The sequence below is a fragment of the Copidosoma floridanum genome, unplaced genomic scaffold (assembly GCF_036245765.1).
Source record: "Copidosoma floridanum isolate Cflo_tuat_1 unplaced genomic scaffold, Cflo_Japanese_pri ptg000008l, whole genome shotgun sequence".
NCBI classification, from domain to species: Eukaryota; Metazoa; Arthropoda; class Insecta; order Hymenoptera; family Encyrtidae; genus Copidosoma; species Copidosoma floridanum.
Genome location: NW_028321885.1, coordinates 9,078,249 through 9,105,659, shown reverse-complemented (window position 1 = coordinate 9,105,659; position 27,411 = coordinate 9,078,249). Strand labels below are relative to the sequence as shown.

General features: G+C 30.8%; 1 protein-coding gene across 1 annotated transcript in view; it reads left to right on the top strand.

Annotated features, from left to right (window-relative positions):
• Positions 1-27,411, top strand: part of Hacd1 (3-hydroxyacyl-CoA dehydratase 1) — a 235,166-nt gene that overhangs the window by 156,715 nt on the left and 51,040 nt on the right. Inside the window, exon 4 of the mRNA XM_089589228.1 lies at positions 26,796-26,977. Coding sequence (XP_089445354.1) covers positions 26,796-26,977 — 182 coding nt within the window. The remainder of the gene's footprint in view (positions 1-26,795; positions 26,978-27,411) is intronic.

Sequence of the window (27,411 nt, the reverse complement as noted above, 5' to 3'; positions counted from 1 at the left end):
AATATTAAAATTTTCACTGTTTTAGTATCGGATTTTTGAAGACCTATTACAATTAGGTGTAATCTAATTTTCTCAGTTTCTATTATATGAAGTTTAATAACATTTGAGTTGGAAGTTTCACTGCTGCCAGGGGTCCCAAGATTCACACCTGGTTCCTTTATACTTACTATATATATACATATATACATTTTTAACAGTTTCTCTGATAACACTAGGGATCAGCAGTGATGCCTGTCGGATCTTGCGTAATGGAAAATATTTTACCATCGGATAAACATCACGTGCCTGCTTCCTTTATATCCATAGCATCAACACTGTGCCTTCAACGTATCTACGTGTGCACTAAAGAGAGTTCAAGAATTGTGACTACACTGGTATAAATAACTTGCTCTTCAGAATTGATTGACGTCTCTTATTGTGTGGAAGGATCATATACGACTATGTTCGTGATTTTCATAAAATTTTGAATGAACTCATCGCAAAGTCTTTCTCCATACGTTTATTTAGTTCATTTCACGTACTTGTGTGATTTTTCCATGGTCTATTTGAGTTAATTTGCAGAAAGAAAGGTACATACGAGATCTGAAAATTACCTCATCGACTAGAATACTTCATTGCATTGAAAAAGCTTAAAGCTGAGTGTATTTGGCTCTCTCGAAACAATAAAAAACTTTGTAGCTCCATTCAAATCTAGCATAGCATCAGATAATAGTCAATTCTGGCATTTTATAAATGCTCGCACCTCACACGAACATATACCTCTTTCTTCATGCAACATCTATTTTTATGCATTTTTTCACTGCTCAATCAGAAATCACACTGGTCACGACTTAGTCCCTTTTTCGTTTATCATCAACTGGTCCTCTATATCCCATCTACGAGGTTTTCTCTTTTAGCAATCCCTCGGTACTGGTGTGTTTTCTGACGAATAGAAACCATCTTATGTCTTTCCCATCTACAAATTAGGTGATTCACAAATAGTTAACAATTACAGACCCATAGTTTTTTCAAGCCCAGTGTCTTAGTTCTTAGACTTTCTTGTTCATCGAAGATTTGTTGCTGCTTTTACAACTAACATTTATTAACAACAATATGGCTTTACTGTGTGTCGTTCAACAATTACAAATCTCTTATCGCATTGTTATTATCTCTTTCAAACGTTATAATTAAGTTCTCGATTTGATATAATTGCCTTTGACAGTGTTTTGTTAATCTTTGTTAAAACTTTATCAAAAGCCTCAATAGGTGTGTCTATGAGCACAAGGGATCTCCTCCTGAACCTAATTTAGTTTTGCTCAAGTTGATGTCTGAGAATATGCTTGTTTTTAAAGTTGCACTATTACCTGTTATCCCTCTTAACGGCAAAATTAGGGTCTATTTATCATTCTACAGTTTATTTCAATTGTTAACGTTATTAATGCTTGCTTCACTGTTGTATAATGATGATGAATCTGGTTCTTGATTTGCAGTTGTCTTAGTATTTATAAAATAAACTCTTAGAGAGCCTAATTTTTTCTGATAGTTCAATGGTGACCTTTTTCAATACACTTAATGAAACTGATAGTAATGGTTTCGATAGGAACACTATTCGTTATCAAGTTCTCTTAGCGATGACACTATGATGTAATTTTGGTTGTGCTGTACTTGTTTTTAAGCCTAGGAAACGTCCTGAGCCTCTGGTCATTAATAGTGCTTTCGAATCTGTTATGGTTAAAAATTTTGAATTTTTTAGTTGTCCTCCCGTTCCTCGTGATATTTAAATAAAGCTTCACAACCCTTTATCTTTCATTTCCTTCTTTATTTGGTTATTTTAGAACATTTCAAAGAAGAGAATTTTATGGTGGTGACGGAAGTTCAATTCAGCTTTTTGTTTATTTGTTCTTTTAAAACTTTTCTATGCACTGGTAGATGACAGTGTTATTTAGTATTAATTAGAATGTTATTTTATGTCAAAATTTCATGTGCTACTTGTTTTGTACAAGGCAATTCTCTCAAGGGACTCTTCTGGTAGTAAGAAGATGTCGAGATATTATTTTCTTAAACTATAAATTCTATCTCGTTCTTCTAAATTTAAAAAACCTGTACTCACAAATTTCATGATTGTTTTTATACGTTTAAAACTATTTTTTACTGTAAGAGTCTCGTCTCTGTTATTAGTATCAGGGTTGAATTTGGGTGTGATGTCCTTAAAGGAAAAAATCTTCATTGGGTTCACTTCGATTGTAACGTCTTTTTTACCAGTAATAATACTATATTGCTCGTTTTCATCGTGCACTATTCTTTTACCATAATATATATTATTATGTCTTACATCTGTTCGTGTTAAATAAGCCTTATTCAATAAAGTGTTTATCAAGTTAATTCGTATATTTTGACGTGCGTGGATTTTTACAGTATATCTAACTCATTTATCTTAATTTTGTTGTTTTAAGTTAGTATGTTGTTATTGTTTACTGTATTCTATGTTGTTCTATTTTGGTGGGGAATGTCACCTAATGATTCACATTGACCCTTGTTGTCAAGTAAGTAACTATATTTACACTAGTAGTTTTCATTGCTTTTGATATTGAGGCAATTAACGGTCTTAGGACTATCTCCTCTTGCAGTCAAAATAAATTTATTACACTTGTCTTAAAACTGTATATCTGCCTGTGTATGACCGAATTTTTGTATTTTAGTGTATATTTAGTTTGTATTGTAGCGTTTGGTTGTGATTGCAATGCTGAGAGCTTACCTTCGAAGGACGTTGAGGGTAAGCCGCCTGCAAGTTCAAATAACATGGCGAATAATTATCTCCTAGCTGTTGATAATTTTTAAAATTTTTCTCTAATAAAAAAAAAATATAATTTTGCTGATAGCAGCTATTACAATCAAATAAGACGTCCAATGACCCTTGGCAATTAATTGAAAACAACGTTGATGATGGTACTGTCATATTTTTGTATTTACTCAAACACAAAAACAACGTTTCGACCGTTTAGACAATGTCCTGCTTCTAATGAGGTACAAAAATCTCTGACTTTTTCAAGAAGGATGTAAAATTGTAATAGGTTTTACTTTACGATCTTAGAGTGTTCGATTATAAAAGATGTTTTGGCCACACCTTATGCACTTGCGGTTGTTTATGTGTACGTTACGTTATAGTAACTATTCTCACTATGTGACTTATTTTCTTTTACATAAATATAAAAATATATACACACATATATATGCACACATATATATGGGACATTCCACGACAACCGGGCCACCGCTGGAAACAAAAATTGTAAAGCTTTAAAAAATCGTGCAAGGGCTTAAAATGTTTGTATTGAGAACCTCCTTCAAATGTCGAGTGGAATATTGATAAATTCAATATGGCTGGTCCAATATGGCGGCCGGAAGCCGTAGAAGAATCATGACTCCAGCAAAAAAAAGTTGTAAAAACGAAAATTCGCAACGGACCAGGTAGTTTTATGGCCAAAATTGTACCTGATAGATGCCTCTGAAGAACTTGTGTGGTTGGTAGACAAAATCCAAAATGGCGGATTCAATATGAAGGTCCAACATCCAATATGGTAGCCGAATTTTTAAAAATCAATTGATTTACACCAAATTCGGTATACGAGTGTTTCATAGGTCACTGATTACGAATTTAAGGTCAAATTTGCCAAATTCAAAATGGTGGACAAAATTTTCGAAAATCAACCGATTTGTACAAAATTTGGAATAAGGGTGATTTTGACGCCGTTGATTACGAACCAAAGGATAGACTTCTAAAAGTAAAGATAGTGGACTCTATATTACAAAAATTTAATAACTCAGTCCATTATATTTGATCGGTCACATTGAATTTTTCAAAGTGCCATGTGGATTTTCAAAGCTCATGTGTTTCAAAACATTTTGATCCCTTGTACGATTTTGTTTGAACATGTCAATTTTTTCCCACCGGGTAAACTCTGGAAGTGCAAATTGTAAAACCTTAAAAAATCGAGCAAGGGCTTTAAATGTTTGTTTTGAAAAGCTCATTTAAACGTTAAATGGTATTTCAAGAATTTTTCAAATGGTACCTTGAAAGTATTTAGAAATATGCGATAATTCTTAATAATTAGATATAAAAGTGTTTTAGAATGACATATGGCTTTCACATAATCATGTGATTTTCAAAATGGCTGTTGAAATTGTCAGTACTAAATGATCGTATCTTAAGAGGAATGGTACGAAAGAATGAATGACAAATTAAAATTAGTATTACAAGCCATATTATTTATTTGAGAATTGAACATTTAAAGCTCTGATTTCACATAAGTTTTTTACAAATAGTTTTTTGTTTAACTAATATATAATTAATGCAGTGAATTAAATTGTTGATATCAAAATTTTAAATAAATCATATAAATATTGTTTAATAATTTTTCTGCGTTCATAGAAAATGTGTGACCTTTACGGATATTCGTGACGGGTGGAGCACTAAAAAAATCGTCGTGAAAGGTGCTTTGCGTTTTTTTGTGGAGATTTTTACTATAATACATTATTTTCATGTAAGGAAATGTTTTTTCTCATGTATCCAGAGCTTGAGGTATCAAGATGGCTTTATTTGGCTTAGCCTGAAGACTTGCTCTTGTGGCTTCCCTTTTGAATATACCACCTAAGCCATCACAAACACACTTTCCATGAGCGGTGACATCACAGTGCCACTCAGTTAAAATAGAAAAATCTTTATAATGATGAACTAAAGTACACATTTAAAATCGGTTTTTAAAGTGTTGTTGAGCGCCATCAAAAACGTAAGGTCGAAGTCCTAGTACTCAGTCATGTCCCAATAGCCTGTCATCTGGCTGATTTTTTCACTATAAATTTTCACAACATATATAAATTGGGTAGCTATTTAGACACTAAACAATTACTTTTTTAATACAAGTTAATGTATAAGCCCAATTAAAAATATAACGAAAGCCCATAAAAGAAATAAGTGACCGACTATTGGAACATTTAGTCTGCTTAAGTAAACGAGTACTGGGACATTCACCTTAAATCAATTTTGTCACATTCGGACACATGTTTTGAATTTCTGGTATAATTTTTTGTTGCATTACGTATACAGCAGCTGTATCATGGCTTATACTGTCAGATAGGAGGACTAAACTACCATGCTTAATATATTGTCCAGACTTACAATAACAAGTAACTGGAAAAATAGTACATTGATTATTGTTGTAGTGGAAGGCTTGTACCGCGTCTTGAACTACAAAAGCAAAATTTTCAGAAAAGTCCAGTTGAACGAGTACTTCATTTTTACTTAGATTTTTCGTATGATTAGACACGTATGCTTGATGGCTTTTTGAAATAAAATGATGGGGTATGAATTCTTCCAATTGATTTATAAAAAATTCCACGAAGTCATCAACAGGGCAACATTCTTTCTTTAATGTGCATCTATCTGCAGATTTCCACATACTAAAAATTATTTCTTCCATACTCTGTGATTCGAAAATATGAGATACATAATCTTTCAATATTTCAAATTTTGGACATGATTGACACTCATTCAAAAAACAATCAGGCTGTGGATTTTCGCACAATGTAAATTTCAAGCAGTCGTTGTAGTTTTGTATTTTATTTTGTAAATTTTTTGTCATGTTTTGTAAATCGGAAGCATCTAGCATATTTTTGAAATTCTTATGTACTGGACATACACATACACTGTGTTTCCCTTTATTACCAGCAAGTATACACCACTTCGGTCTGATCTCAGCAAACCTGCTCAAACTTACTGGATTTTTTGTATTCAATTTCATCAAATCTTCATATAAAACACATACATCTTAGAGAAGTAAACATTTCTGTACTTTATGTTTTTCCCCGTCCTTTCTTGCAATAACAGTATTCTTTTTGTTCGCCATAATCCGACTATTTTCATCTGACTCATAAAAGTTCACAATCTTTGCAACTGTATCGGACGATAAAATTTTTACCTGCTCTCGGAGATGGCGTTGCTAAAATACCCTTAGTTTTTTTTTTAATTCTTGCTTTTTCAGCCATCCTTCTTAAAGTTTCAAATTCTTTAGCTACTTTTCGTGTTGACCAACAATCAGAAGCTGTTGTAAGTATTGCTACGAACAAAGGATCGTTAGGTGGCAAACTTTTGAATAATTCTTTGAGTCCATTTAATAATTTTACCAATTTGCCTTCTCGAGAAAAGCATGATTTTTTGCTGGAGAACAATCAACATCACTTTCAGACATATAACTGTTTTCTAAAGAGTTATTTTCATTCTGAGCAACTGCACTATCTGACAGAAGCTTACTATTTTTATAATAAAGTTTCAGACAACCCATACAAATTTTGGAAAACTTTAAGCAATGCGAAAAAAATTCCAACATACTCTTGGGATTTCTCCAATTTTTTCCTTTGTGACTACTGATTCTGGAAGAATTAGCACATCTATCTGAATGTAGGCTTTTTGCAACATTTTCTTGAGGCTTAGACATGATATGCCTTTCAATTAAAACACATTAGACATAAATAAAATTATTCTTATTGTTATAAAAACTCCTTTTACGTATATTATAAAACCATTCGAGGAAGTAAACTATACATACTAGATAAATGTTATTTCTCACGTACATATTATTGATAATTGTAAAGTATATTTTTTAACTTATATAGGACTATTCGATCACAATTTATGTTAAATAAAAGCTACAATAGTTGCAGTTCTCAGTAAAGATGCAAACATATAATAATACTTTAATTCGATATCTAATGAAATCCTACTAGCGTAGTGTCAGTTTGGGTGTCTGTTTGTAAAAAAGAAAAGAATTATTTCACTCTTACACTTATCTTACACTTCAAATACCTACTAGCGTGGTGTCAGTTGCTCCACCTGTCACGAATATCCGTAAAGGTCACGCATTTTCTGTGAACGCAGAAAAATTATCAGTAATTAAAAGATATTCAGATGCTGTGAGCCCTATAACTATTATACAATATTTATATGATTTATTTAAAATTTTGATATCGACAATCTAATTCACTGAATTAATTATATATTAGTTAAACAAAAAACTATTTGTAAAAAAACTTACGTGAAATCAGAGCTTTAAATGTTCAATTCTCAAATAAATAATATGGCTTGTAATACTAATTTTAATTTGTCATTCATTCTTTCGTACCATTCCTCTTAAGATACGATAATTTAGTACTGACAATTTCAACAGCCATTTTGAAAATCACATGATTATGTGAAAGCCATATGTCATTCTAAAACACTTTTATATTTAATTATTAAGAATTATCGCATATTTCTAAATACTTTCAAGGTACCATTTCAAAAATTCTTAAAATACCATTTAACGTTTAAATGAGCTTTTCAAAACAAACATTAAAAGCCCTTGCTCGATTTTTTAAGGCTTTACAATTTGCACTTCCAGAGTTTGCCCGGTGGGAAAAAATTGACATGTTCAAAAAAAATCGTACAAGGGATCAAAATGTTTTGAAACACATGAGCTTTGAAAATCCACATGGCACTTTGAAAAATTCAATGTGACCGATCAAATATAATGGACTGAGTTATTAAATTTTTGTAATATAGAGTCCACTATCTTTACTTTTAGAAGTCTATCCTTTGGTTCGTAATCAACGGCGTCAAAATCACCCTTATTTCAAATTTTTTACAAATCGGTTGATTTTCGAAAATTTTGTCCACCATTTTGAATTTGGCAAATTTGACCTTAAATTCGTGATCAGTGACCTATGAAACACTCGTATACCGAATTTGGTGTAAATCAATTGATTTTTAAAAATTCGGCTACCATATTGGATGTTGGACCTTCATATTGAATCCGCCATTTTGGATTTTGTCTACCAACCACACAAGTTCTTCAGAGGCATCTATTAGGTACAATTTTGGCCATAAAACTACCTGGTCCGTTGCGAATTTTTGTTTTTACAACTTTTTTTTGCTGGAGTCATGATTCTTCTACGGCTTCCGGCCGCCATATTGGACCAGCCATATTGAATTTATCAATATTCCACTCGACATTTGAAGGAGGTTCTCAATACAAACATTTTAAGCCCTTGCACGATTTTTTAAAGCTTTACAATGTTTGTTTCCAGTGGTGGCCCAGTTGTCGTGGAATTTCCCATATATATATATGTATATCTTACTATATTATATAATTTTTTTTAGGTAAATGACTTCTAGCCGCCCCGCCCTGCTCTGCGCTGCCCCGCCCCACCATCCTATCACACAATATCACGTTGAATTTTTCTCATTTCTTTGTGATTAATAAAAATTGTAACATTAGAAAAGCTATCTTTTCCGTTCTGTGCTGCTCCACAGCAGCGCCACAACCACATGGCAGAGATGTATACTGATACGGAGATATGGATACCCCGTGGTAGGCAACCATGATAAAAATGCTTATAATACTTGGATGTGAAAAATCTGGTATGTCTGTTGTAAATATCAGACGTCTGATGGGCTTATTATATTTGTGTCTGATTGAATTAGTAAGTCTGTTGAAAAGGCAAAGTAATAGCCGTTAGACTTAGATCTAATATTTTAGCCAAGGGATAATGAAGTGTTAAATTGGCTGTTAACTGCATCGATTGATTGAAATTTGTTATTTTAGGTTGGAAAAAGTCTTTTTTTTTAAATTTTGCTTTAATTATTATTTAATAACTGTCAATTTTACTTTGCAATCTAATTATATTACAGCATTATCAATTGTCTTATAGACTAAATTTGCAGGTAAAAAATTTTAGCCTATTATTATACTCAGGAAAACTAACTTTAAAATTTTCCTAACATGCTTGTGTCATGATACAGAATAATAGAATGAACTTTTTTGAAATAATTAAAAACAATTATAAGTCAAAGGTTATCATGGTGTCTTAGATCATTTATCATTATGTGCATCTATTAAATCTCAAAATTTTGCAAACAAAGCTCGATTCGTAAGTTTATTTATGTAAGCTTCTATATTTACTGGTATTCCTAGATTTATGCAGCAACATTATTAAGACGCTATAGCCATCATGAAAAAATGTGAAAGACTAGTTTTTTTTATAACTGCGACGTGTTATCCTAAATAAAAGGAAATCAAACGGATACTATAAATATTGTTACCATACACTACTCTAGATCATATTCTAAACGTTATGGTTAAATGATTTCAAACGAAATTAGAATTTATACTAAATGACGTAATGGAAAATGAGATTTTTGGTAAAGTAATAGCTCATGTTCATACAATAGGATTTCAAAAATGTGGTTTACCTCATCCACATATACGTATGATTATAACCTTATATCCCAATTATAAACTACATACAAATTAACGCATTGACTAATACATATCTGCCAAAATACGACCGAACGACAAATATTCAAAAAAATTAGTTATAAAACATATGCCTTACGGTCCACATACCAACAGTCGTTTATGCATTAAAAAAAAATCAGAATTTTTATTAAAAAAAATTTTCAATGGCGTTTACTAAAAATACCATCCTGAAATGAAATGTTTATCTGGCGTATAGGAGAAAGGATGATGAACAAGATAATAATATTCATAAAATGAGAAATTTTAATTTTATTTATAAACATAGGACATTCTTCTTTATAACTGTTTATACTTTATCAAAATTAATTTTTTTTGTCATCCTCATTTTCCACAACAATTATCAAGGTTAAGTATCAAAGTTTTGATAATGTAGAGATATATTTAAAAAATCATTTTTTTACATGTTAAAGCGTACATAGCTTTTTCAAGAATTCGGAATCTGGACAACATTTTCATTTAAAATGACTCAGATAACAAATTTGAAATTGAAAATATAGTCTGGGAAGAAATTTATAAAGAAACTATCATAAATCTAGGCTATATACTTAAAATGTGAATCACATTTAACCTTAGTATTTCTTTGAATACTGTTTTTTTAGTTAATTTCATAAAGTGGTAAAATTAAAAAATGTTTATATGGGTATTGTAGAGAAAAAGTATAGAAATTACCAGGAAATTATTATTTGGATTATCAAATTCATTAGAAGCTTTATTTCTTTACAAGTGTTTTTCATACGATCAAGAAATATTGTAACATATAATGATAGTTGTTATTGATAAAATTACTTCGTATTTTATGGTTGTATTAACTCAACATAAATATTAAATGACTTTTTTAATAATATTTAAATTATTTGGAAGTTGTCAAAATGAGCAAAGCTTAACATACATTTTTTTTGTAAATAGAGTGAAAAGTTAAAAAAAAACTCCTAACGCATCGCAGTAGTACCTCCTAGGTGGTGTAAAAATTCATTGACTAATACATAATTAATGCTTAACGATGTAGATCAAATATACATGAAACTCTTATTACCTACGAAACTTCGAACACTAACCTCTCTCCAGTAACAGATTAAATCTAAAGACTCTTCTTTTGAGTTGAAGTAGTGAAGGGTTGGCGCGTGAATCACGCAGGGAGTGACGCTCCACTAGTATATATATATATAGATATTTTTTTTTTTTTAATTATAGTGCTCTACGTCCAGCTTCTTTAATAAGGGCACTACTATGGGCACTTAGCACTTGGGAAAGGGACAAGGAAAGGGATGGGAGGCCTCCCATTACAGGAGGAGGGTAGGAGGCATAAGGCAATTTTGCTGCGAGAAGGTCGCCTAAAGCCCTCCTCGAGGAGCATTGCGTGGTGAAAAAGCACATGTGAAAAATCACAGAGGTACTTGCCCGAAAAAGTCGCACTATTGCCGGGAATCAAACCACGGTCTCCCGTGTGCCAATCCACGACCTAGCCGACTGAGCCACCGCGCGCTCAAGTATATACATTTAATTGATTTTCTGTTTTACTAAATTTTGTCTGACATAAGATTCAGTTGTTTATTATAATTTAATGCGTTATAATTACATCCATATGTATATTTTGATTTTTTGGTCTTATGTATACACATTTTAATCTACATATTTATGAGATATTACGTATTAAATATTTATATGAATGTTAATAAAAAGGCTAAAAAATGATGGGGTCAGGATTGTATATTTTTTATGTGTATATAGGTCGTTAGTGCAGATTTGGGGTATTATGAATGAAAGCAAATGTATTTAATGCTGCATTTTCTTAGACTATATTGTCTGTCCTCTCATGCTTTCATGCAGATACAGCCTTCGCGCGTGGCACTGTATGCCTAGGAGTGCGCTCAAATATATTGGTTGTTTTAGAGTATGCGGGCAAGTTTTTGTATAAATTTTCTTTTAAAGTAAATAAACAAATAAATAACAAGAGACAAAACCACACTCTGCTATCCAAATTCTATAAAATAATATAAAGCAATTATTTAACTTCGCTTCCAGTTAAAACTGAAAGGCGTGGACCAGTCTGACGCTTTTTATAGGCCGTGGGAGTTGCAGACGTCCAGCTACTTATTCATTTATTCTGATAAAGAGAGAAGAAGATTTGTATAATTGATTATTACTTACCTTGAATGCTTTTATTTATTTTCTTTCTGTTATTTTTTACTGTTTGATGTACTATATATTTTGGCTTCTTTCTTAATTATTTTATTAATTTGTGTTATCCTTAGGTTTATTTAGGTAATTCTTCAATAATAAATTAAACTGTACTCATTCACCTATCGACACTTTTACTTTTATTTTATTTAAAAACCATACGCTGAGCAATGCAATTATCAATCATACTTGTATAACTTTTCATGTTAGCTATTTAATGCAAAGTGAGCCAGCACTTTCAGAAATCGGTTGCTTAAATGCTACATCAAAATCCAACATTGCTTTCCTGAACAGTTCGATTTTAGTTTCTTTATCTCTTATGCCACATACAATTTGGTCTCGCAGAGCTGTTTTCAAATCTGTAAAATTACAGTGCAGTGCTGATTTTTTTAGCCTTGCTGCGAGCTTCGCAATTGACTCTGCTTGTCCCTATTTAGCTTGATTGAACGTACAATATTTTATAATTTCACTAGACTTGGGACTAAGTTAATCTGACATTAAGTCAATTAACTCTTTAACTTTTTAGACGACGCTTTGCTCGGTAAAACTAGTTGCGTTATTCATTTAAACGCATCTTCATCCAAGTGCGTTAACATTATCGCTACTTGTTTTGCATGATCTGCTATATCTTTGGCAATGAAGAGTAACATTTATCTTTTGGTAAACTTTTCTCAATCATCCTTTTCGAGACAAAACTTTGTTTTGACGTTGTCTCCCGCTGCTCATACTGTCATCGTCAGATTCACTTGCTGGTAAGCTATTAGGATTTTTTTTTTCTTCACTTGCAATCTCACTTGACTTTGCTTTTTTATTTTTCTGTATCTTCAATATATCTTGCATGTTTTTCACTTTTAATAAATTGTCTTAACTTTTTTGCCAAATTTTTAACTTTTTTACTCTCACTATAGTCCATGCCTCGATTTTTGAGTTTCTCAATTAGCTCAGTTTTATTGAGTTCTGCGACTGAGCCTCTAGACGGTTAATTATGCACTTATATGTAAGGTACTTGCGGATATAAAGGTAGAGTACCAATGACGTAGACTATCTAATATTTCAATGCATCGCAGATTCTTACTTTTATACTAAGTATGGGGCTGTCTTTTGCTAACTCCAGGCGCTTCGATTTTGCTGCTGGCTTCAGTTATTCAAGGTCTCTGTGAATCACGAAATATAAAGTCAGCATTTGTTAAGTCATTGTAAGGGGACGACTTTCATATTTTTTGAGAGAGTTAAGATTTTATTATTGGAAATAATATAAGATAAAATTTATAAGCTTAAGTCGTAACGCAAATATACAGTCTTGAAGATTTTCACAATGAACATAATAAAAATCTAAAAATTATCATTATGATAAAATTTTTGTAATGTATAATTTACAAGTTTTTTTGTAAGAACACTAGAATTTCAGTGGATAACGTAATCAAAACGTTAAAAAATGACTTATAAAAAAGTTTAAAAAAAATTAAAGTCATCTTTTTCTGAGGGGTTGATGTGCGAAGTACGCAGTATTTGGAGCTATTCACAAATATGTCTTTATATTGTGCGTTTTTTTTGTTAGTCGGGTTACAAGCCTCCCCCCTCCACACCCACACACACATACTGTATATACGTTCTTGCACTTGATAGCCGCCCTACAATTTTATGTTAAATTTGCTATATTTCTTTGATATTTTAACCCAATTTGTTTTTGGTGTGACTCTAACCTTCCCCTATTCCACACACGATATTTGTAGGCATTTAAATGTCTTGCCCGTGTGAAAGCTGTTCGTAATAAGTTTACGCTTTTCTTAACCATAAAGTTTTTATCGCTTTGACTTTTATTATTATTATTATTATTATTATTATCATTATTATTATTATTCTTATACACATACATGTATGTAGAAATTTATTTAAAACATGTTTTGTAAGCCTTAATGATAATTTAATAAAAAAATTTTGTCCATACAACACTATTTTTATTATAATTACTATCACCTTTAATATGTATAAATACATCATTTCCAGTTTTGCATCGTGATAAAGCTATATATCATTCTTCGTTGGTAACTGAATGTTATTTCGAATACAAAATAGCACTGTCAAAACTTTGTCCTTGCAATTAATTAATTGTCCCGGCAGATGTTAAAACTATAGCAAATTCATTTTTGTATTATACAAAATTCAACAATAAACAATGACCTACATTCGAAGTTATTTATAGTATGATAACTCTATTTCTTGATTTTTTTAGTTCTTTATGCTTTAATATTATATTTGAATAATCTTGTAAATTTCAATCGTGTACCATTGCCCAAACCGTCACACATACTAAAATTTCTTATAAACATAACTCTTGTTCCAACTTCAAAACTAATTTCATGGGGTAGAAGATCTCCCCGAATACTATTAAAAAATTCAATTGCAAATATTACGTAAATGTTACTGTCAGATTTACCAAAACCTTTGTAAATAGTTTTATACATGTATTATTAGTTTTGCAATGTCTGAAAATTTTAAATGTTTTTATTTTTCTTCACCAACTTCTATTAATATGTACATTTTTTTTCACCGGGATGCCATGTCAGCCTATTGGGCCTAGTCACCAGGGCCTCCCACTTACCACCTATGCTTGGGTGTGTATTACCGCACCCATTTTCAAAATATTAATCAGTTTTTTTTTTCAGATATGTTATAAGTTACAATAGTTTTGAACACCTAAAAATTTCCGCAAAGGTCCAAAAAAAGTATTTATAAGAAAAGATGCACAATCTGAAACGAACAAAACGAATCGAATTATAATTTGAATAAAAAGCTAAAGTTTTTACTGAAGGTAGATATCTAAGTCTTTAATAAACACACTAAATTTCAGGTTGATCGAGTGTAAACTATTTGTTAACTGCAGCCAAAACTGAAGTACGGCCTTTTTGTAAATTATAAAAAACAAAATTTAAATAAAAAAAAAAAAAATATTAAGTAATGGCTGTGAATCTTATGTGATAAATTTATTTATTGATTATTACGAATTAAAATTGAATCGCATTTTTTGTGAATATCGTTATAAGTAAGATAATAAGTTCGATGCCCTTTTCTCACATTAAGAATCCGAGCGCGAAGGTGTATACGATACACTTCTAGCAACAAGTATCAGTGACCTGGGCCCGGTTCGGTGCCCTGCATTTGTCAGCAATAAAGGCAACAGTGAAAGTATAAATTAAAGAAAACTGGCTCTATAACCTTTCTAACACAGTGCTACCAGATTGTGTCTCGAGCATATTAGAGTTGGGCGATGAATTAAATTTTGTTTCTAATGTTAATACATGTGATTATTTTTATCTTTTTAAGAATGTTGAACATTCATTAAAATATTCTAGAGAATTTAAGACTGTTAGAAAATAACTACTCAACATTATTGGTAACAATAGACATAATGTACCTTATCGTCTTTCTTTAAATTCTATTAAATATTTTTGTAAGAAGTTTCACATTGGTCTTGTATACAGTTTAAACAATAAATGGAATTCGATCTTTTCACTTAGAAAAGATGTAACCGAGCTACTTGATAAAAATGATGTCGTTTACCTCATACCATGTGTGAATTGCAACTGCTGTTATGTCGGTCAAACATCGAGAGCTTTAAAATTAAGAATGGCAGAACATAAAAGAGACATAGAGAAAATAAAGAATACATCTGTACTATCATAACGTAGCATTAAATTTACACACAACTTCAATTTTGATCAAATAAAAATTTCAGACACAGAACAAAATCACAAAAGGCGCCTTTTTTTTTAAATTTTAACTGTATATTATTTTAATAATAATATTAATAGACAACAAGATACAGAAAAATTGAAAAATTGTTATAAGTCTCTCTGTAAGTCAATTAAGAAAGGCGACTAACTTAATGTACATGATTTTAGGGCCCCTTTCATTAATAGTATTAGGAAAATATGATCTTTTTACGTTTGTCTCACAAGGAACTGCTTGCAATTCTTATTTGATTGTATTATGTGCGTATACTATGTCATTTGTGTATGTGTAGGGTATAAAAGCAACAAAACTTAAAACTCTGACTACATTACGGTTTTACATCCCATTCGTAAGGATCAGACGTATATTATACACTTTACTCAATTTACGTTTATTGTATTCACCAAAATTTGTACTTATCATAAAGAATTTTTTTATTACTCACAGATTTTTGTACCTGATGACGGCCGGGACATTGTTCAAACGGCTAAAACGTCGTTTTGTTTTTTAATAAATACAAAATTTGACAATAGCACCATTGGACGTTATTTTAATTAATAACTTTTTGTAAACTATTACTATCATTATTATTATTATTATTATTATTATTATTATTATTATTATTATTATTATCATTATTATTATAATAACTAGTTAGCTCACGTTTAATGTACAGATATTCAGCACTACCTACGAAAAAAACAATAAAAACTGTAACAATCTCCTACATGTAATTAAAATTTTAGAGTTCTCTAAGTGCAAAAGTTTCATTCAAATATATTTGTTTATGATATATTCAAACTATCAAAACATCTTTGAACGTGCTTACTCAAAAGTTCATTGGCATGCATATGGAAAGTGGACGTGGCCCATTGCGGCAGCTCACCGGACCTCCGATCCAACTGACTTTAGAGCAAAAAGGCCATTTATGGCAATCCAATTTGAAAGTACTTCTACGATGAAATAAACGGCACTTTGACGTATTGTCAAAAGGAGTTAGAGAAAAAGGAAGAGGATGAGATACTTTAAAGGTTCCTACGATGTCTAAGAACTTTTTTGGGGACATTGCACGAAAAGGCATTTTTGAATTTTGGCTGTGATTCGCAAGGAGTTTACACTTGATCAAGCTGAAATATGGTGTGTTTATTAAGGGCTGCGATATCTACGTTCAGTCCAAATTTCAGCTCTTCATTTTAGTCAGAACGCAAGTAATTGAATTTTTTTTAAATGGCCACAAATGGTCGTTTTTTGTTATTTGCAAAAAAATGGCCTTACTGATTTGGGCTAAATGGTTTTTGTTTTGTTCGCCTTTAAATTTCGCATCTTTTCTTATAAATACTTTTTTTTTCATTTTTCTTTGTTTTTCTTCAAGGTGCAAAAGACACGTTTTGGAAATTTTTACCATTTTTTGGACTTTTGCCGAAATTTTCAGGTGTTAAAAATTCTTGTAACTTATTAAATATCTAAAAACCTAGTGTTTAAAATTTTTTGGAATTATAAGGAATTTCCAAAGCTAAAAAAATAATTCTGCCACACTATAAGTACATTCTAACGTTATTAAAACTTTGACCGGAGACTTATTTAATATTATGAAAAATGCAGGTGCTGAAAAAAGTTGTAACCAGCCGCAACTCCCATAGAAATTTATGGACGTTATGATTCAAAAAAATCTGAAAAGTTGTTTTTGCATTATATTTTGGGAAAAGTATTGTTGGTATTTAAAAAGTGCCACGTTCCTAGTGCCAAGGTCTTTACAATATATGTCTCAACTTATACCAATAATGGAGAATAAACAGCGCTCGTTGATAAGAACAATTCGCTCCAAAATAAGGATTTATTTACTATCGGAAAATCGATCACAAAAAAATAGACACTCCTGACACAAAAATTACCTGTCGCAACCTTACCAATCGTTTTTTTAGAATAATTTTAGTCTGGAACGAAAGTTTCAGTAATATTGAGATTTAATGAAGACGAAAAAATGACTATTCTTTTCTGATACTTTGAAAATCGTACCGTCTATTTAACGCCAATTTTATCTATAAATATTTATGAAAGTTTATAAATGAATTATTTTAAACAAAATAACAGATTGGATTACGGCGTCTTTTTATTAGAGTTTAATTTTTAGCTAGTTAAGGAGGTTGACAATTTTTGGAGGGGGTTGCGAGAGAGAAGTCCGACTTTGTGCCTTTTTTAGGTTAGAAATGCGTGTGCATGTACTGTGATATAATACTGAGTTGTATTTATACTCCAGATTATTCATTTATAACTATTTTTACAAGGACCTAATCGACGTGATTATTTGACATAATAAAAAGGCAGATATTAATTCATTGTTGACTACAGTTTTCTCCAAGTCTGACTGTTAATTGTGTTACAATTTTTATTGTAAGAGTTACTTTTAACGATCTCCTATAAGAACGCATGTCAAATTCACAAATTGTGTTTTATTAATTTCTCAGTTTATAAGCACCCAGAGTTATTGAAACTTTGCACAAATTTTTTTATCTATTTTTGAAGCTTTGCACAAATTTCAGTTCAAAACTGACTGTCAACTGCTTAAGGTAGTCGACCTTCTTAAAAAAGTTTTATCTTGCTGCAAATGACATCTTTCTGTGACTTTTTTTCATTTTTATTTATTAGTTTTAGGTTGCTGCTAGTACATTATATTGACCAAATGACCCTTCTTAAATACCAACAAAACTGTTAACCACAATAGAATATGACAAATATTTAGGATTTTCAGCAGGTTTTTTAATTCCTGTAAGAGTTGTGACTAGTATTAATTTTTGACTACCTCTGGGCGTCAGACTTTGGTCCAATACATATTTTAGTTAACTGTGACGTATGTGTTGTACTCCGTAAACTTATGCTGCAGCACCCTTGGTCTTCCAAAATCATTATATTATTTGATTGCATATTGATTTGTAAAGGTAAATGTTATTCGTTCCAGTTGTTTAGTCACATATGTTCATTGATAACCTCTAGAGCTTGCCCTACAGTTCATAATAATTATGATAAGAAAAAATAATGAATTAGTGGTCATAGCTAAACTGCTATCCTTGAAAAAGAAGATGAATTTTTATAAAAATAATACTGGATTTGAAAATAAATATTAAAAGTACGGAAAAAATAAGAGTTTTATAGATAAAATTGAAGCAAGAGCAAGAGCAAGAGTCAGTTGAATACATTGCATAAACTTGGTTACAGCCGAAAGCAATAAAAACTCGTGTCATCGTTTGCTTTGGCTGTGCGCTTAGCTGTGTAGCTAAAGCCGACATTTCCACTCCTCTCCTCGTAGGCGCACATTCGGTATACCTCTAAATGTGTGCCTGGTTCGATGGCTGGCCCCTATCAGTGACAAAAATTCGTCTTGTATCGTAGCATTGGCGTTAGCAATCTTTCTACTCATCTCTGGTATGCATACAAGAAATTTCAGTACTTGTCACATAAAATCACGAATCTACAGCCAACTGGAGGAAATTGATTAGCACGTAATGAATTTCTTAAGTGATAAGAGAACTTGAAAACAATTATTTAAATTTTTAAAACTTTATTCATTAAAAAATAAGTGATTTTTTGGTTACTTAAAAAACTGCACATGGTATGTCCTAACGTAAAATTCAATAAAAACTGTTTTGAAACTACTTTCTTACATTGTGTTTAACATAATTATGAAAATACATCAATTGACGTACATCACAAAGATATACATACATTAAGAAAGATGATCTTGAAGCTTGGACTAATCTTTTTCTATGAAAAAGAAATTTTTACAAAAACTTCAGTAGTTTAAATAAAGATATTGGATCTCCGTGGCATTGTTTTTTGTTATTTACTTTTTTTCTTAAAGCATATGTAAAAAAATGTTTTCTCCTAATAATTTGATACTTTAGTTTAGTACTCCTACATGTCGCATGGCGTACTCTGCTAATTCAGAGTCAAAACATTCGGTACCGGACAAATCAAGGTAACGTACTTCTTTTGCCCACTAACACTTCTTTTGAAAGACGGGCTACACATATAGTATAAAGCGTAAGGTATTCACATGGCTTTTCCAGCAGTGGAAGTATCGTGAGTTCTAACGTATCTAATAATTAGTACCTACAAAGCATCCTGAATTTTTAATGCTGAAATGCACTGAACATTTTAGTTTGTTTTGCTTAAAAGTATGTATCAAAGTTAAAAAAAAAGAAAATAGAAAATTTGTCACTTAGCCCACAACTTTGTTTTGGTCCCCTTGACCTAAATTTATTTTTTTCACGTTCTGATTATTTTTCACCCTCCCATAATCTAATTTTTTTTTTTAATTTACAAGTAAACTTTGAGAGGTAACCACTTAGGGAAATTTTTTTGACATCAGTTTAAGGTAAACATAACATAGAAAAATGTTTTGAAGCAATGTTTTGACTGTTTCCTTCAAGATTCGTGTCAAATTTTATCATTGCATCTAATAAAATAGAAAGACTACTACTGTAACGTAATTTTTCAGATTTTTTTGGATTTCTAAAAGATAACCTTAAAATTAAAAAATTGTTATTTAAATAACTTATCCTTAATTTTTGAACGATTTTTGCATCAATTAAAAATAATACTTCATTTTTCGTAGAACAATACGTCAAAACAATGGATTTTACTTAATAAAAATATTAAACATCTTTACAAACAAATTCAAAGTGTGTATCTTTAGTCAAAAAAAGCACTTCTTACTTTTTAGTTTTTTTTCGCATTACAATTATCAAAATATTTTTAAAAAATTCATGAGCATAGTTTAAAAATTTATTTTTTGGTAGAATATTTTAAAAATGAGTAAAAGGTTAACATAACTTAAAAATCCATATAAAAACTTTGATAATTGATTTTTAGAGGTTTTTTTGGAAGTTGCGTAAATTTTTTTTCTATCTTGTAGCACGAAAAAGATTTTTCTCAAAACTTTTAAAAGTTTTTCTAGAATTTTTTTATTTGTTTACATGACTAACAATCTGAAAACATATTTTCTCCAAAAAAAACTAACATCTCTAAAGTTACTGTTCAATATAAAAGCATCTTTTTCTTTTAAAATACTTATAAGAGCAGTTCAATCTTGTAGTACGTGTTTAAGAATTGTAGCGTCATTCAGAGTTCCTTTGAGTGGTCCTCCAACGCCAATAATAAATCTGTTTCTAATGCAAATAGTAAAAGGCTTGCGCAATGAAAAAATTTTTTTTTTCCGGAAAATGACTTACGTTGGTCAACTTTGTTTGCTCTCTTTTCGTGTCTTAAGTAAGTGCCATTGCAAATGATACATAACGTATTATTAAACTTGTATAATAATTCAGCAGTTTTTGATTATTGCTGTTGGTAGAAATTCCTGTCATGAGCTTGAATTACAAAACTCTGAGGAAGCACATCTTGTTTCGGAGATTTTAAAACAGATGAAACGGAATTTCCTATGACTTTATTAGTTACCTCTAGAACTACAACTATTAATGAACTCGAATTGCTTGACCTCAATTCAAACAAAAACACTACAAGAGCTAAAACAATATTCTTATCACAAGGACTTTTTAAGGATAACGAACTTTCTAGCATGAAAACGGTATTCCACGAATGTCTGGTAAGAGCTGAAAGACTTTCGTTTGACATAGATAATAAGTTGCCACTTTTATTATGTAATCAAACGTTAATTTGGTTTAATAACACTTCGACAAAACGTTGTAACTCAGTGTTTTCAATGATAGCTTTGGCAGAATATACGGTCATCTTTAGTATTGAATCGTTATAAGATTGTTGTTTTATCGAATTTTCAAGAAAGCAGTACTTTTCGATGGGAACAAGCAGACGTCTTTTGGTAAAAACTTGAAGTCAACAATTTCGTTACTTCATCCTCAAATAAAGCAATATGCATTTTATAAAACTACTCTACGCATAGTACTAAAATTAACTCTAGGCATAATCATAGGCTCAATTTCTTCAGGTTTAGATTCATCTGTCAGGTAGTAAGATGATTGAAACGATTGTTGTAACGACCATAAAGTGTATGTATGTACTTCATTTTTATCAATCGAATTTTGAAATAATGCCATAGAAAGTGTGTCATTCTAACTTTATATTTCATTCTTGTTTTTTTGAACTATTATCATCACGTTGTTTTGATTTTATTGTTCTGAAATGTTTAAAGTATTTTAAACGTACAATTTTTTTAAGCTAAGTAAAAAAGTAAGAGCTCTAATGAAATTCGTCAGCTTCATCCTTCTAGTTATTTTTCTTCCAATCTTAACTCCTTTCCGAAAGTAAGTTTTACAATTTACACGTTAAGTATTGTCAACTTTCCGTTTTTTGTTCAGTGGTTCTTGATTATCAAGATAAATTTTTTACAATTTGTAATACTTAAAATTTACAAACAGAAATCACAACACTGTTGTGTCCGTATATAAGTTCTTTGAGTGCAAAATTTCATACTTGCTCAAAAATACTGAAGTTATATAACTACGGTGTAAACGTAATGCGTTTGACTTAATCAAAAGCTATCTTGACAACAAATTTTAGTGTGTTAGAATGGGACAAGATCGAAGTGATATAAAAAAAATTAATATTGGTGCACCATAAGAGACGATATTATGTCCTTTATTGTGTATAATATATGTTAATGATCTTTCAACAGCTATGCTTAATGGTTGTATTACGTCTTATGCTAACGATATTGCAATTATTTCTGTTAGATACTCTTGAAGTCAAGACGAAAGTAATATGAACAAACATTTGGCACAGACAGCCGGATGGCTGGCTCCAAATGAACTTTCAAATAATATATAAAAAGCAGTATTTATGACATTTGGAAACTTTTGTGATAGCGTACCACGGGAATTTATTATTACAATAACGGATGAAAAGCTTGAAATTTTTAAGTATATTGTGTATTTGGGGTTGATCTTTGATTTTAATTTGAAATTGAACAAATACATTGAAAACATCATAAAAAAACTAAGTATTTAGTATTTGTATCACACAAAATCTCTAAATGAGTGAATTGCAACACTCTCTCAATAATATATTATGCCTTTTTTTACAACATAATAAGCTATGGTATAAGTGCTTGAGGTGGTGCATATATTACCCATATTAATGTTCTACAGAAAATAAAAAACAAACTTGTAAAAATTGTTAATAATATATACATTTAACAGACAAAACCTTATCTGTAAAACAACTCTTTAAATTTAAATGTTTCGGATTCTATTATAGTGAATCACAAAAACAGTATAAGTCTTCGAATAGTATTACTAGAAATAAACTAACACAATTACCAAAAATATCAACAATTTTTAGTTATAAGAATAGTTACATATAAGCTATAAAATTATTTAAAGAGTTAATAAATAATCTTAAACTACAAGATCTAATTGAATTCCAAACAAACAATATCTTGACAGAAAAAAAAATAGATATGCACTAATAAGCTTTTATTAATATCTTCATTTTATCTTAGACAGAAATGTTATCACTAATAACATATCAAATTTTTTGCGTACTTTTTCAAAGAGCAGTATATTATTTTGCTGTTTAGATGTCAGCTAACCTGGGACTTTTGTTTAGAGTAATTAGGTTATAAGATTTTTAATATTTTTTTTTTTTACAGATTGTAATTAAAGTTAAGAGGATTTGGGAGAGAAGTTAAAAATGAAGAAACCCGCAGAAAAATGTATGTTATATTTGAGCATGTTAGAAGTGTACATACATTTTTTCAGATTTTTCACCAGTAGAAATTTTCAAGAAAAAAATTATGAAATATTGACAGTTTAACACAGTCTCTTATGAGAGAACAACGTTAGGTTTGCTTTTTATTGAAATTAAGGGATATTCTCAATGTGTTGGAATAAAAAAAAAGCATTTTCATAGATAACTTGGTATAGAAGGAAGATGCTCGACAAAAAAAATCAAGCCTTGCCAGGAATTTTTCAAAAATATAAGCAGTTACAGTCGTACAGTTTCAAGTTTGTAGAGTGCAAGAGGAGGTGCGCGGTGAAGGGGGCCCAGATTCGTGGGCAGGGGGGACTCCCCGTTTCACGCCTCTCTGAATGATACTCCTGTACCTCCTTAAGGTAAACCAGCCTGCGAGCAGGTATTTGCATATACCTCTGCGGGGTTGCAAGGGAATTTACGTGTTTCCATGGCCCTGTATGCTTTGTATACTATGGTTATCAATAAATAAAAATGAATAAAAAATCAATGTCACTGATATCCTACGTAACTCCGACTTAAATCAATATTCTCTTATGCATGTATTGAAATTTTCTCTTCTTGTTTTTCCTTTTTTTAATTCTTTCTTCAGTTATCATTAATGTAAGTTTAAAAATCTTCATTTTTTTCGAGTCTCTCCCCTATGTAATCAGGTCAGTTCGTGAAACTTCAGGCACCGAATCAGAAACAGAGGAAACACTAATACTACCATTCTTATAGGTAGTGAAAGATAGTAATTTTCCTTTTTTAATCCAAGGACTATCGCAAATAAGATTAAAAAACTTGAAAATATCCAAATTTCTGTAGTTTTAAATATTACAGAATTTGATGTTGATGTTACAAAGTTTGTTTTTAAATCATTTTTTTACATTGATATTTATTCAGGCATTCACTTGTAACTTTTTTACTTGGCATTCTATTAATAATTAAAAAATTAAAATTAAATTTTTCATTCAAAATTTGGCATGAAATACAATTATACTAGCGCAGGGTCAGTACATAAATATGATTGCAAACGCATTAAAACTAGTTACTATTTTTATTTAGATACAGTTAACAAATTTTAACAAAGTCAAACAACCAGCTAAAGTTTAAAAAAATCTTTTTAATATTTATCATGTTTGTTGTGTGATTGCTCAAGATAGTAACGAAGATTAATATTACATGGATGGATTATGGAAATAACACTAATCTTTCCTGTATGTTTCTTGTAAACATTTTTTAATGTAAGAAAATCATGAATATTATTATATATTAACGTACATAGTGTTGTAGGTTGTTAGATCAACATTTCTTGCAAAAAAAATAAAATCAGAAGGTTTAAATAGTAGTTGTAGTTACATTAACCTATATATAAATTTTTAAACTTATTCCCATGATAGCGATTTTTTAAATTTTGGGTTATGATGCACAAATAATAAAAATTTGAAAACGTTATATTTTTCGTCGTTATACACACATTGCAATAGTCTAATTTGCAAACTGGTTGAAATTTTTTACTTTTTCAAATGCAAAGGAAAAAAGGACAGTCATAACCCTTTCCCCTGTTCTTGACTCATATGTGTCGAGAGAAAATCTGTAATCCGGCTTCTAACGCGAGTAATGGAATTTATTATTCCCCAAACACGCGTGCTTATTTTTTTCTCCAACGACTAGCAGCGAAAAGCAAGTTGACTGAAATTCTACAAAAAATTCTGAATTATGTTTGCAGATTATAATCAGTCAAAACTTTCCGTAAACCTAATTACGTTAACTCGTGACAGGTGCAGTACTATTATTGTAATCATTGTCTTTATTACTACAACTATTATTTGTATTAATATTATTATTATTGTTATTATTGTTATTATTATTTTTTTTTTTTTAGTATTATTATTATAAATATAATTATAAGTTATTGTAGCAATGGCCATCGTTACTACTGTTCAAGTATCAATGATAATTGATACACCGTAACACACCGACAATTTATTTATCCAAGCATTCAATCAAAATGGGGCGATTTTCACCGCTCTTTTTGCAACAAGTTTAACTAAATAAACTAAGAGTGTTTAGTATTAGTAAATATACATAGTATAATATCTTAATGTTGATATTAAATTACACTGAAATTCTGTTAAATTTTGATGTGAAAGAGAAAGGAAGGGTAGGAGTAAGTGAATCACCTCCCCTTCTTTTGACGCATGGAGGAAAACAAGCTGGATGTGGGAAAAGACCAATTTCTGAGTGGCTGAAGTAGAACAGCTCTTGCCAATTATATTTTTGGCAATTATTTTTCCATGATCTTTCCCCAGCAAGCTTTCCTGTATCAGTTTTGAGCTGGCGCGTGACTGAAGTCCGCTACTCCAATTAAAGGGCCTAAAGGCTCGAAAACAGATGTGTAAGAGTCACCCCTCGAACGGTCGACTGGGTAGTTAGAGTCTACTTCTGCTATCATACGGACTTCCACGAGTGTGGTTTAATCTTTACATTGGACACCTCACGCTTGTTTACCGAGTATAAAAATCCTCTTTTCAAAAATAAAATAAAAGTAAGTGATCAAAAGTTATTAAGTGCTTCCAACCTTACTATCTTTATTTCTTCTGGCGTGCGCATGGCATCTAGAATGCACACCATTACTTGTGACGGTATTGGTACTCTCTAGATCACGGAGTTAATTAACCGATTGGTTCATACATAAAATCTAGAGCAATCGACTCTTCTCGTGATGGTATTAGTGGTTCTTAGACCGTTCGTGGATGAAACCTATAACTTCACATTACGTTACCTCTTAAACAGCTACCTTTACTCCTGATGGTATCGGTAGCTCTTAGATCGTGAAACGTGACACCTACAGTGCACTGGTCCAAGTAAACACATTGCGAGTAAGTGCATCGCGATACAGCACAACAGTCGCCCCAAGCCGTTAAAAGTTGATTCCGTTCGGTCACTAGCGTTCCTACCCCTTCTCGTGTATACTACCGCGTAATCCCAATTATTCCCTAGCCGTTCGTCTCACCTACGCGCTAAGTGTAAGTCTTGGGTTATGAAGCGCAAGCTTAAACTCATTTAATTTATCACGCCAACGTAACACCAAGTCGAATACACCATTTTAACGTTTATTTCTACAATTAATTAAGTATTGTTATTATCTTTCTGATCACATGCAAAAATTAACGAGAAACATTTAAAATAACGGATTTACGATTTTTTTGTTATGTTGCACCAAAAAATACGTTGAGGTTGTGGTTTCATACATTTTATAAGATGCAATAATAGAATTATACAAACCTCTTAAAGAAAATAGCTGAATTAGCAGTTTAAAAATTGAAAAAAAAATTTTTATGTTACGTTTACTTTAAACTGATATCAAATAATTTTTCTGAAAGGTTACCTTTTAAGTTTGCTTATGAAACTTTTTTAATATATTTTAATAATAGGACCATAAAAAAATGAATAGAACGTGAAAAACGACGATTTGAGTCAATGTGACTAAAAAAAAAGTTTTGAACTAAATGACTTTTTTTACAATTTTTTAAAAAACTTAAACACATATTTTTTAGGCATTTCTCCTTTAAAAACCAAGATATTTTTTGCAGAGTCTGTCATTATGCCTGTGGAAGCACTTATCTCAGAAACTAAATTTCTTGGGAGTTAAATTTTTTTATGTACAGCATATTTTGATAAATAGCTTTATACAAAACAGAAGTTGCAGTTACCAGTAGTTTTGCTGGACTTTCACTTAAGTTAATACCATTTAACATGAAATAAAGAAGTTTAATGAAAAATAAAATATTAATCATCAAGAAAATTTAGAAAGTTAACTATTTCAAATTAAAGTGTGTGTATTTTTAGGTACTCAACATTCATTATTTTATATCCGATTGGCATCACGGGAGAGCTGTTGTGTCTTTATGCTGCTACAGAGTTCGCTAGAAAAAGCTATGAAGTATGGAGTTATGTACTACCAAATATGTGGAACTTTACTTTCAGCTATTATTATTTTCTTATTGCAGTAATGTTGTTGTACATACCACGTGAGTAACTAATTAATGGATTATAAAAAAATATGTTCTACTGTTTTTCAAACAAACAAAGTTGTATGTTTACTACTAGATGAGAATTTTTTTGTGTATTTTTTATTAACTAGTAGAGCTTTAACTAAAACAGACTTTCAGTAGTAAGACCTGCTTTCACTATTAGTCTCAGGTTTATTGCAAGTGCTGTTTTAAGTGCTTACGTAATCACAAAATGTAATTTATGGGTCTTATAGCTTTAGCTATAGGGCGTATTTTTTACCTTTTTTATTTTAGTGTGCCAATAAGTGATAATTTATATTATTTATAAGAATTCACCTCAATGATTAAAACTAATTAGTAGAAACTTATAATAACAGAAGTTAAGGTATTCCTTAAGCAAAAAATTTCTTACTCTAATGCTTGTCAGTAAATTAGACATTCGTACGACCAAT